The sequence below is a fragment of the Podarcis vaucheri genome (assembly GCF_965113315.1).
Source record: "Podarcis vaucheri genome assembly, chromosome: 5".
Classification (NCBI taxonomy): domain Eukaryota; kingdom Metazoa; phylum Chordata; class Lepidosauria; order Squamata; family Lacertidae; genus Podarcis; species Podarcis vaucheri.
Genome location: NC_138763.1, coordinates 9,869,665 through 9,882,833, shown reverse-complemented (window position 1 = coordinate 9,882,833; position 13,169 = coordinate 9,869,665). Strand labels below are relative to the sequence as shown.

The 13,169-nt window shown below is 42.9% G+C and overlaps 1 protein-coding gene across 3 annotated transcripts; it reads right to left on the bottom strand.

The window, feature by feature from the left end:
• Positions 1–1,039: 1,039 nt before the first annotated feature.
• EIF4A2 (eukaryotic translation initiation factor 4A2) lies at positions 1,040–9,553 on the bottom strand. 3 transcript variants are annotated; one of them, XR_014220395.1, is made up of 12 exons: positions 9,437–9,553; positions 7,377–7,419; positions 7,166–7,298; positions 6,780–6,919; positions 5,174–5,342; positions 4,838–4,947; positions 4,437–4,580; positions 3,981–4,118; positions 3,497–3,586; positions 3,184–3,263; positions 2,493–2,597; positions 1,641–1,849 (listed from the first exon to the last, which is right to left on the bottom strand). XR_014220395.1 is itself a non-coding variant. In XM_082225177.1 (11 exons), exons 1-11 carry the CDS (start codon positions 9,463–9,465, stop codon positions 1,705–1,707), a joined length of 1,221 nt encoding a protein of 406 aa, XP_082081303.1. In that variant the 5' UTR covers positions 9,466–9,553; the 3' UTR covers positions 1,040–1,704. The 3 variants fall into 3 exon arrangements, 1 of the variants encoding a protein (XP_082081303.1); XR_014220396.1 differs by having other exon boundaries at positions 2,497–2,597; XM_082225177.1 differs by lacking the exon at positions 2,493–2,597 and having other exon boundaries at positions 1,040–1,849.
• Between the last annotated feature and the right edge of the window lie 3,616 nt (positions 9,554–13,169).

Genomic DNA, 13,169 nt, shown 5'->3' with positions numbered 1-13,169 from the left:
ATTTTACTTCACAAATTATGGCAGAAAGCAACAAGTTGTAGCATTAGTAGGCTTTATGTAAACTACTGGCCATGACACAAGTGAAAAGCCAGCCCCATGAGACAAGCACAGTGGTACCTCTGGTTATGTTTTTACTAGATCTTAAGGTATCCATTTAACTTACTGGTTTTTGTGAGGCAAAAAATGCAGGATATAAAGAACTACAAGTTAAATAGCATCAACACCCCTGTTTAAATCAGTTTATAAATCACTTATGTTAGAAATGAATCTTGCCAGCCACAGTAGCAACAGCTATAGTACTGCTATTCTCCTGATGAAAGTAGTAATCCCTCATCTAAGGCACACACACAGAACTCAAAGTTGAGACTGTCAATCAATCACATGGGAAGTTAAGGATTGCGTTGTCAAGAGCTGAGTTGGGTGCATTGGTTTAATTTAAACCCTTTAAATTTGTAAGGTTGTGTGCAATTTATGGGCCAACATAAGAGCTTCCTCAGGAAATCTACCTGCTCCAGTATTTAGAAAGGCTTATTCATTCCTAGTCTAAGTGTCAGCAGATAATACTGTGAAATTATAACACTGACAGAGGCCAGTTTTGATTTTTGTTCCTTTGGGTTGCCAGTTTTTTTTTTCTTTTTCTGCAAGCTGGAATCATTTATTTTTATTTGATTTGTAATGTCAGACTAAAGTTTTTCTGTGAGTCTAAGCGCAAGTCATATAGCTGTAAAGGACGCAACAGTCCTGGGCTGAAGATGAAACGAAATAAATTGAATGACACAGCACCAATACGCCAAACCCAGATTATAAAGGCCTATCACCACTGAGTAAAACTTTAACACATCAATTTTGGTAAAAACCGTAGTTTCTCAAATCTAATGCTCACTTTTTGGCCAAATCACGTTGCAGAAAACAACGTGTACATTAGACATTCTGGCACATTAGAGTTGAGTAAATATGATAGTTTCCCAAGGGTAGAATGAAATATTGGTGCATCTAATGCAAGACTATAGGCACTTATCCAAAGAAACCTGCAGCTCAGTCAAGTGAATATATAAGCATTTTATTGAACATTCAAACTTCATTAAGACATGTGCAAATGGCAATTTTAATGGGTTTAACCCTAACTAAGACAATAATAATGATTGCTTGCTGGGGTTTAGCAACAGGGTCCAGATCACACTTAACACTAATTAAATACTTTATTCAATAAATACATAGCAAACAAAAATGCATTTTTAATGCTATTATAAAAGATTAATCATTTTGAAAGGCCAATTTAGTCTATTATAGAACTATAATATACAATAAAAGTAGGTATGCCAGTTTAACATAATTGGCTGATTTTATGCAGCACTTATACCTTTTAGTCCATAAGTAAATAATTAAATGAAAAAGAACATCTAGCACAACCACTTCTACAGAACTAGGAAATAAATTTCTAATAAAGAAAAAATTTACAGACCCCATGACTTTCCACCCAACCCCAACAGTCTAAAACCCTAAAGAGGAGAAAGCCAAAGGCTCTCCCCACAAAAGCTCACGACAAAATGTCGTTTCGCTTATCAAAAATCTGTATTTCTGATCCGTAATGAGCATTGAGACAAGATTCAATGTATCTCCCAAGAAAGAAGCACAATGCCCGTTGTGGATCGCCTAGTCAGCAACAGCGAGCACTGCATTCCAAAAACATCTCAATCCCAGGGATTAAATGAGGTCAGCCACATTCATTGGCATTTCCTCCACTGTAGTATTGTAGAAAGTCTCAATATCCCGAAGGATCCGCTTGTCCTCCTCAGTGACAAAGTTTATAGCCACACCTTTCCTGCCAAAACGACCACCGCGGCCAATCCTGCACAGAACAGGAAAAAGAGTATGAAGAAGCTACTTTTAAACTCATTTTAAATAGCCTGTTTCCAGGGACAAAAATTGTTTTACGTGGTACTCACTGGCAGATTAATGTTGTCACACATTGTTGCGCTGTACTATAGCACCGTTATTCTTTTGTGCCGAAAGCATATGCAAGATTATTTTACTCTCTTTGAGTACTGGCAGATACCAACTAAAGAAAGGTTTTGGCAGCACAGACAAGCCACGTTATACCCAGCAAAACTTAACCTCCCCCACCCCCACCCCACTTCTGCATAACTCAGGCAAGTTATAAGCTCACTATCGGCTTTTAAACATGGACAGAGCTTGATGTCAGCCTACAAATTACAAACCTTTTTTTTTAACCAAAATTTTCCAAATCCAAATCCCTTGAAGCCAAACATTACATTTACTTCCTCAAAGACACAAATTTATTCAGTGGGAAAACTTACCACCACTTTTTGCAGAACCACCAGTTTTTGCAGTATCATTTACAGGGCACACTGGAGATATATAGGTTAAAAACAAAACCCACAACTTCTGCTTTCACCTGACCAAGGTATTAAGAGCTTTTAAGACAAAACATAGCTCACAACAATCATTACAAAAGAAAAGTATATAAATACCAACTCGCTCTTTATTGAAACAGTGTGCCGCTTACGAATCCACGTCCTAAATTACGCCAACGTCGCTTCTGAGCACCATCCCGTCATCAACTGGGCTAGCGACTCCTGTATTTTTTTACATCAAGTAACAAGGTACAATTTACTTTGTTTAGGGGACAAAGCCACTATGATAGATAGCTAAGCTTAGGGAGATAAACTGAAAGCTATTAGAAGATACACCAGAGAAAGAATCCCACTGTAAGAAGAACCAAAGAGCAGCAGTGAAGGTATTGGCACAAAGAAACTTCCAATAAAGCTACAGAACAAGCTGAAAGAGGCAAAGTACTTACTTCTAGGAAGGAAAACTAATAGCAACTTTGGAAACAACATAAACCTCTGCTTTCCTAATCACAATAAAACAGTAATAGTTCTTTAAAGAACTTTTGCAGACTCAACAACACATGCCACAGAACATTAATTCAGCAGCTCTATCCCGAAAACCGATAATTAATTGCTGAGGTTCCAATACAAACAAGTTTTCCCACTGTTTTGTTTCATTGGCTAACAAAGAAGCTCTGCCCCTCCCATCCTCACAACACTATGTGCACGTACACACACTGTAGTATATGATGCAAGAAAGCAAGGCAAGTATTCAGGGTGTGCAGATTCTGAAGAAGCTTCGGAATGGAAACTGAGTGGAAAGTCAACTGACCTGTGAATGTAGTTCTCACGATTGGTCGGCAGATCGTAATTTATAACCAACGATACTTGCTGCACGTCAATGCCACGAGCCTACAAACCCAAGCAATAAATTACTATAAACACAAAGAAACTCCCCCCAGGGTCACAGTATACTTATAGCTTTGTTGACCATGTTATAGTGATGAACTACAATAATGCAAGTCCATAGTGGAGCATGGTCTTTACTCTTCCAACAGCTTGAGTAGCTCAGGTTACAAGAACCTGCACCAAACAAAACAGCTTTGGGTAGGTTCGCACAAAAGGCAGGGACCATGGATACTTACCAATAAATCAGTAGTGATCAAGACACGGCTTGAACCTGACCTAAATTCTCTCATGATAACATCTCGCTCCTTCTGGTCCATGTCACCATGCTGTATGGATAAAGAAAGCTTGTTAACAAACTTTTTAAGTATCCAAAGTCTTATCCATTTTAACTTATGGCCTTTTAAATATAAAATATTCAAAACTTTGCTAAACTATTCCTCTGGTAACAGGCACATTTCTTATCTGCAGTAAGCAGGTATACGGGAAAATACAGAGGGGATGAAGAATATAGCAGGTTTAAACCTCTGAGAATGGAGTTAAGCAAAAGAGGAACCTTGCTTCTAAGGGGTCTAGAAGTTTCTTCCAGTGCTCAAATTTCACCACTCAAGTATGCAATACCATGCCATTAGGACTAGGAATGCCACTTCCCATGACACTGCGCCTTAGTATTTGCTTCTCAATTACCATAGCATGCAATGCATCTTCAGTATCAACACTTACCAGAGCAGAAACAGTGAAGTCTCGTGCATGCATTTTCTCTGTAAGCCAATCTACTTTCCTCCTTGTGTTAAGGAAAATAACAGCCTGCGTAATGGTCAGGGTTTCATACAAATCACAGAGAGTATCAAGCTTCCATTCCTGTAAAGTTAAGGTAATTGTCATGTACACACAAGGAAGAGAGTTGCATGAGGTACGCATAAAACTCCAAAGTAGAATCTTAAAGGTGACTCGTATTTCTAGACATTAAGTAGTGTTGCACCAAAACTCCAGACTAGGACACTGGACATTAAGAAAGAGGTCCACCCAAGTCTTTTACTGATCCAGTGCATTTGTTCTTCTTCTTGTGTGTACCGTGCTAGCATTACTACAGAAGCCAAGGCTTAACCCCAGCTTCTGTGGTTTTAGCACAGTGCTTGTACAAGAAGTGCCTTCAAGATTATTAAACTTTCCCCTTACCTCTCTCTCCACATTAATGTAGAATTGTTTAATACCCTCAAGGGTCAATTCCTCTTTCTTCACAAGAATACGAATAGGATCTCTCATAAACTTTTTGGTCACTTCCAGCACATCCATTGGCATAGTGGCAGACAGCAACACAACCTGAACAGGAAAGGAGTGTTTCTTTTAAGTGGTTTGCTCTAAAATTGCTCAAGAAGCTGGTCAACGAGGAGATAATGTATGAAACCAAGCGTCCCTGTCTGCCGTGGAATCAAAACAGACAAGGATAGAAAAGAGACAATTTTGCTTTGTGCAGGGGGAACGACAATACAGCACTACACAGCTACATTGTAACTTTACCTGCACTAGTACAATGCAGCCAAATTTAATGGCCATTGTTACTGCAATATTGCTTTTACCTGAATGTTTGTGCTCAATTTCTGAAAAATTTCATAGATTTGATCCTTAAATCCCCGGCTCAACATTTCATCTGCTTCATCCAATACAAACATTTTGATCCATTTAGGCGCTAGAACGAAAAGGAAACATTTTGGAAGCATTATAAGGGTTCTTTTAAAATACGCTTTTGATTTCTTCTTCAGCAGGAAAAATCAATGCTAAACCACCAATCTTGCACATTCCTACGTCTGGAACTTCTGCCTATTCAGTTAAATAGTACACCTATTAAGATATTTTAGTCACTGCTTGTTCAAACACATTCCCACTAAGAGTTTAATTAGTACTTCACTACTTACACAGATAACGCCTGTTTAACATGTCAAACACACGTCCTGGAGTTCCCACCACAATATGGGGAGCTTCTGCTTGCAGCTTCTGCATCTCATTGCGAACATTTGTGCCACCAATGCAAGCATGACAAGTTGCACCCATATAATCGCCAAGAGCCAGAATAACTTTTTGGATCTGAAATAATATGTCTCAATTAGAATGTTATTAAGCAGCACTCCACTTATTCACCAGCCACAGCTTCCCAATGAATCTATACTGTATGCAGTGACTGACACATGCAACTTGTACCTGATTATTCTACATTCAGCTTGCAATGCCTTTCCTATCCACAAACGTTCTCTCCAAAAGAAATGTAATACATCTGCAGCTGTCCTCAGTCAGGTTGTTTACTACAGAGAAGTATTTGTTCTTCTACATTGAGGGGAGCCTTGGTTTTGCAAAGCGATATAAAGTACTCCCAATGTAGAACTGCAGATTAGTTTTGGTTGCACATCGGAACAGAATATAGCTACCAGTCACCACACATGCAGAAGCATTGTAGTGCCTTTTAAAACTAGGATCTACCTGGGCCACATTGTTTCAGTGTACAACTTACAGTACAACTTTATGGTAACATTTAAATAAATGACCCTTAGAGATTAGAGGTGAAAACTTGGCAGGTTCTTTACAAATGTCCACCTATCGTTTATCAAACAGCTTGGTATATCCACTTAAGAACTGCAAATTACCAGTTATAGATAGCTTTCTTGACAATGCTATATTTAAAGCTGTTTTAACTTAGGCAAAATCATCTAAACTGAAAAGTAACTGATGCTGTGTCAACCCATCCTAGTCTCCTTTCCTTCCCTGAAGCAAGTTATGGATTGCTGTCAATGCTTAATTTCATTTCTAATATCCTGCTGTCTTCCACAAGAAATGATGTAAAATTCAACTCAAAAGTTCACTAGGATCTTCTTGTTGAACTGTATTAACAGCAAATGCATAGGTCCCACCCCACTCCCCCTAAGTCACTTGGACAATTGTTTCAAATATTTTTAAGTTGTTATGCACTCAGTCAAAATATAAAATTCTCCAGAAGTTCTATGTTGGTCTTAAACATTTATTGCAATATTGAATGTTCTATTCAGAAGAACTAGAATTTAATAAGTGTGTAGTGCCACAAAAAGCTGTTCAAAACAGAAGATTTAAGAGACTGAAGCACACACAGTACAAATTACATACATACAGTGAAAAATCAACTGATCACATGCGCACTGCAGTTTCCATGTTGCACAACTGCATGCATTTTTTAAGAGTGCCCTTATTTTTTTTTACGAAGGCTTAAAATTCAGATTAAAATGTTTTAATACTGTATAATGGAGACTTGTGGATATGCCCCTTCATCACTCCTACACAGCTGTTACCCAACTTCATCACAGCTTCAGAGGCCCATTGTCCCAGCTGACTTCTCTCCATGTATTTAAAGGAGAAAAGTTAGTGGGACAGAGGCCTGTTTCCATTTTTATAACCCAGAGATAAAAAGTCACCCTGCAAGGAATGTTAACTGTCCTACAGTTGTGAAACCTGAAACCTATGCAACATGTAAGCAGCTTTTAACTACACTATCAATACCTGTTGAGCCAGTTCTCTGGTTGGGGCCAATACTAGTGCTTGGGTCTCCTTGAGATCAATCTCCAACTGTTGCAGGATGGAAATAGCAAATGTGGCTGTCTTGCCAGTACCTGACTGAGCTTGAGCAATCACATCATACCCTAAAAAAAGGATAGATATTTACTGCTCCCACACAACACATCAAGGATTCAGCTTAACTGTTATTTCCTTTTCAAGTGATCAGCAGTTACAAATTATCTCCATTTCAGGTCAGTCCCGAAAGATGGTATACCATCATCTCACTTTACAAGGAAAGATGTGTTTTACTTCCACCCCAAGGCTGGGAACTCAAGCCAAAGAACAGTACTTAGGACCTACCAATAATAAGCACATTACTACTAGCTTACCTTTGATGCATGGAATAATAGCACGCTGCTGAATAGCTGAAGGTTTCTCAAAACCATATGCATAAATGCCCCTGAGGAGGGATTCTTTTAAGTTCATATCATCAAAATTGTCAACAATTTCATTCCAGTTGCTCTGCAAAAGAAAAAAAATGTTTTACTTCACTCGTCATCCCTAATGACATTTTAAAGGCACTATCAATGAAATACTAACCTCAATGACGCCATCGGGGTCCATTCCCTCTGGGCCATGGTCTCTGTTTAAATAAAAAAGGCAAAGCTGTCAGCCAAACCAGTAAGTTTCTAACTTCTATGGATGCAGCCAATTAAATACTGATACAAACACTGTGATGAATTACTCCAGAGCACATCTACCAACAATGTTACAGCTGCCATCTCCCAACTGCCAACATAAGTTGAAAATCAACTTTTATTTAGAGCAGATAAACAAATTGGTGACTAAATGAGGGCCAATAATTTAAATTGGTTTACTCTAAGCAACTTATTTGAATATCACCATTATTGAACTGCTCACTGTACTCAAAGTATTTTTAAAAATCATCCTTTAATCAAGGAATGCCATTTCCCCCTCTATTTTTAATTGAAATTTCCAGTTACACTTAGAACAAAAAACAGAAAACAAAAGGAAACACAAGGAATGCCATTTCAAAAGAATCAGGGATTTGGTTTTGTTCATTTTCCAAACCCTTCAGTATGTATATTTTGTAAGCATAAAATGGTAAGACCCAGATTAAATGCACTCTCAGAATTCAGGATGAGCACCCACATTTATTCCTTTGTCAGAAATGTACTTGGTGTACTGTGAAATGGAATTTTTAGACCCAAGACTAACTTGGTAAGTCTTCACTCAACCTACTTTTCCACAAGGTGGTGAGCTCCACCATATACACTAAAGACTCAATACATTTAAGTCTTCGTGATAATTTCTCAATTTCTATTTAGACCAGAATCAAACACCAGTGGTACTAAAAACTGAAATGTTTGTGTAGTATGATGCTGGCATGGAAATCACATGGCCACACACAGCACGTGCTGCATACAGGCCACCATCAGGAATACAAAGTCATTTATAAACTAAGGAAAATTGGTAGGTGTTGTTTTTCAAAGAAAGCTAGAAGCAGATTGCAGTCTACTTCTCACATGTTATCTGCTACCTCAAAAAAATGCTCAGAGGTTGCTTCACTGTTGCAAACAGTTTGTCTCCGCCATTTTAGGTTGAGCAGATCCAGATCACCCCCCACCTACAGCCCCGGCTATAGTAAGTTAAAGTCGTTTTCCATGGAAATTTCACATCAGCAATATGCATTGCATTAAGGAGGAATCTTTTTGGGGGGGCATTTTCGCGTTAAAGGGAGACCCTGGCCTACACGTGGAAGAGAGGCTACTCCATTTATCTTCAGTCAGCACAGGTTGCAATGTAAGGAAAGCTGGTTTTGACAAGCAGCTTCCGCACCTTACAATGCCTGCAAAGCGGTGTGCGAAGAGGGGGAGGGGGAGCTAAGAATAAGGAAGGCAGGGCACGTGCCGCGTTATCAGCAGCGAGACCCGCTCTCAACCCCGTGCATTCCTGTCCCCGTCCTTCCCGTGCTCAGCCCTCTCGCCGAAATCTCGCGAGAATCCCGCCCCTGAGCCTCGACTGCGCAAGTCGAGGACACGCCGGGGACTGGCGAGGCCGCCGACGGACGAGAACAGCTTGCGAGCCGCACCCCTCCCGACCCTGCCCCCCCCTTTTCGATCGAGTGAAAATGGAATCTTCCGAAGCAGGCGCGCTCGGGGAGGCAGCCTCTTGGACGAAACCACGCGGCCTCCCCGAAAAAGGGGGGGGGGGAGGCCCGTCCCCCGATGCGGCGCAGCTGAGACTGAGGGAAAAGGCACCAATCATGAAAGCGAGATGGGGGGGGGAACCAACCGTTTCGGGCTGTACTATTCGAGGCATTTACAGAGGGGAGAGCGGGGAAAGGCGGCCCCGTCGCTCCGTGAGAGGAAGATGTCTACTGAGACGCTTTAAGAGCGGGGCCTCGATCTACGGAGCGAGGGGAGGGCGAAGAGGGCGGCAGCCGCAGCCGCAGCGGCCTTCGGAGGCCGCGCGGCGACCATGGCGCGTCCCTCTCCGCGCCCCGCTTGTCCAACGTAACGGCCCTCGAAAGCGCTTCTCCCGTCACTCTCGACGCCTCCGCTTCGAGCCTTAAATAGCCCGACGCCGCCCTTGGCACGCAGGGCCGCGCCTCCCTTTCCCCGCGCGCCACACTTTACCTGCCGTAATCCGCGGAGCCGCCTGACATGTTCCGATAACCACCGCTCTCCTCAACTGAAAAGGCAGCGCCCCCGCGGCGCCGGCTTTATATAGCCTTCCCGTTGGCCGGGGCTACTTTTACTCCCCCTTCCTCTTGCTGCGGAGGGATATGCACAGCAACTTGCGGCGCGGAGGGGAGGTGGGGGGAGGGAGAGCAAGAGCAAGCCCACCACAGAACCAGCCATTTCCTCCCTCGTGCTGGTCCAGAGAAGGACCGGTTGCTTTGTATGTTTTCCCCAACCCCCCATTAATGAAGACTAACGAGGATTCTGGCTTTTTCCAAGCCGGGAAACGGAGAGACCTTGTGTGGGACTACTTCACGCTGTGAGTCGCGGAGGGATATTGCAGCACTTGAGAAGACCGACTGCCTCCCGCTTTTTCCCCCTCCCCCTCCTCCCGCGTCTTGCAAACGGGGTTTCCGAGTTCGCCCCTGCCCCGGAGGGGAAGGCGGCTGGGTTGAAATCGTAGTGGGGAGGAGCAATGAAGGAAGGGCGAGAGGGGGGAATTAGTGGCTGCTGCTGCTTCAGGACGGGGGAGAGAATGGGGGAGTGGAGGTTAGTTGTAGGGTAAAGAAGGGGGAGGGAAAACCAGGGGGCGTTGGGCGATAAATGAGGAATACGAGGGAAAGGACGCCGGTGAAATGGGTGTGAGGAAAAAGCGTGAAAGGGGAGACTGTAAAATGGGAGACTCTCTCTCTCTCTCTCTCCATGGAGCTATATATATATATATATAGTTTCAGGTGCCTTATTTCTCCTCTCTTCATATATATATATATATATATATATATATATATATATTTGCTTTCGTAGATTTTCACGGGTATAGGAATGCAGGTTTTGGTGTCTTCGGGTGTCTTCTCGTGTAAGAGTCGGGGTGTCTGTGCGACGTTTCGACGAGGTCTCACTCGTCATCTTCCTGAAGATGACGAGTGAGACCTCGTCGAAACGTCGCACAGACACCCCGACTCTTACACGGGAAGACACCCGAAGACACCAAAACCTGCATATATATATATATATATATATATATCCATGGAGCTGAAGGTGTGCTACAAGGAGGTCTCCCGTCCAGGCAGAGACCGGACTCAAGATCTGGCTTGCTTCAGCAAAAGTGGCTGCTTCATGTACCTTATTTCTCCTCTCTTCCCCCTTCTTCACTCCAGTTCTGCCCCTCTCCCGGCCACTCCATCTCTTACTTACTTATATCTATAACCTGATTTCCTTTTTTGTTCCTCTTTCTTATACTTCCTGGGCACCCAGAAGCCATTGAACACCACCTGGCCCAGTTTCCACCAGTCTTTGCGTTTATATACCACCCTTATGTTCACAGAAGCTCAAGGTGGTGTGCATGGTTCTCTCCATTTCACACCCCCCCCCCAACACCCCTGTGAGGTGGGTTAGGATAAGAGATTGTGTCTGGTCCAAGGTCACCCAGTGAGTTCCAGACCCTGCCCGCAGACTGTCTCGCCGGAGTGGTGCATGATCTGGTTATCTCCCGCTTGGACTACTGCAATGCGCTCTACATGGGGCTACCTTTGAAGGTGACCCGGAAACTACAACTAATCCAGAATGCGGCAGCTAGACTGGTGACTGGGAGTGGCCGCCGGGACCACATAACACCGGTCCTGAGAGATCTGCATTGGCTCCCAGTACATTTCCGAGCACAATTCAAAGTGTTGGTGCTGACCTCTAAAGCCCTAAACTGTCTCAGTCCAGTATCCCTGAAGGAGCGTCTCCACCCCCATCGTTCTGCCCGGACACTGAGGTCAAGCACCTATGCCCTTCTGGCGGTTTCCTCACTGCGAGAGGTGAGGTTACAGGGAACCAGACAGAGGGCCTTCTCGGTAGTGGCGCCCGCCCTATGGAACGCCCTCCCTTCAGATGTGAAGGAGATAAGTAGCTATCTTATCTTTAAAAGACATCCGAAGGCAGCCCTGTTTAGGGAAGTTTTTAATATTTAATGCTGTATTGTTTTTAACACTTGATTGGAAGCCTCCCAGAGTGGCTTGGGGAACTCAGCCAGATGGGCTGGGTATAAATAAATAAATAAATAAATAATAATAATTAAATAAGTAAATGACAGTTGGAACCTGGAAGGTCCTGATTCATATCTCGCTTGGAGCGCAAGCTCCTTTGGCAATGCTGTTCTTGCTCTGCCTGCCTCGACTCTCCTGCCTGCAGTAGGGGATTATTCAGGTTGCCTATCTTGCAGTGCTCAGTGGAGCACTTTGAAAACTTGTTTAAAGCAACATCGAGCACATGCTCTCATAATTCAAAATGATAGCGCTGGGAAAGATTTGTAGCCACTGCCAGCGAAAGTAAAGCAAGGCAATACTGGCCTAAATGGTGCGGCCGTGTAAAGCAGTTTAAGGAACACCATTGCAGACAATGGCAACTTAGTATGTAAAATTAGATTGTTCATTAGTATAAGATTGCAGCTTTAAAGCTGATGGGTGTATTGCTTGCTAGAAGCTACTTTATACTAGGCCATACCAGATCATTGATCAGATTGTCTACTTTGACTGCCAGCAATTCTCCAGAGCCTCAGGCAGAGCTTATTTCCCAGCCCTGTTTCCTCACCCTGTGATGCTCAGCTAGAGGCGTTAGGCACCAAACCTGGCTCATTCTGCATGCATTCCACCACACTTTGGGCCCTTCCTAGTCTTTACAGCTGGATTTATCTGGCAAGCTCGCCACCATTACCGTCCACATAGACACCGCATACCATTTAGGCCTGATTTTACCCGCTTTTGAAGCAACATAGTTATTCTGGAAAGCTTGCTGCCTCAAAAATAAATGAACCTGGAGTAAACCTGAAGCAGTACGTTAGCTTCGGGTCAGTTGCTGCAATAGCCACATGCTAATGTTGCAATTTCAGTAGCTGTCTGTAAAAGAACAGCTTCAGTCTGCCCACTGTGGTGCTATGATCAGAAAGAGTAGAAGCATCTCCTCAGGCTGTCAGCTGAGCAAACAACTCCAAATAGCTGAAGCTGTCCAAGCAAAATAGTACAAGGGGAAATAGGTTTGAAAGAAAAACACTAAGTTAAGTCCAGGGATTTATGTGGGCCAAGGGGCCAATTGGTCATTGTACTACCAAAATCCAGGGCTCAATATGTTAATTTATTTTTTGTCAGGTATACAAATTGTCAAGTACATAAAGGATGACAACCTCTTTGGTGAGATTATGGGCCTTAATGCCAATACTATACTGGACAAGGGCTGTTTGTTATTACTGTTTGGACTGCAGGAGAACTTTTTTAAAAAACTAGTCTAGTCCTTGAGTTGGGGTGTGGAACCATCTCAAAGAAGCATGTCAGTCACCCAAATAATTCTGTGGCAAGCTAGCAGGAGAAATTTCAGATAGGACCTCACAAAGAGAAACATGGGGAAAAAAAATCTTAGGTTTATCTGCCCTCATAAAATCTGTTAGGAAGATGGCCTTCCATTCTAGAGGAGAAGAGCTTTTTCCAAAATTTTGGTAGAGTCTTTCCATGCCCAGCATATAGAGATCATAGAATTGCAAAACTGTAGAATTGGAAGGGACCCCAAGGGTCATCTATTCCAACCCCTTGCAATGCAGGAATCTTTTGCTCAATGTGGGGCTTGAACCCACAACCCTGAGATTGAGAGTCCCATACTCTACCGACTTACATCTTGAATGGGAAAGTGATGCACAGTGGTCAATGGGAGAAAA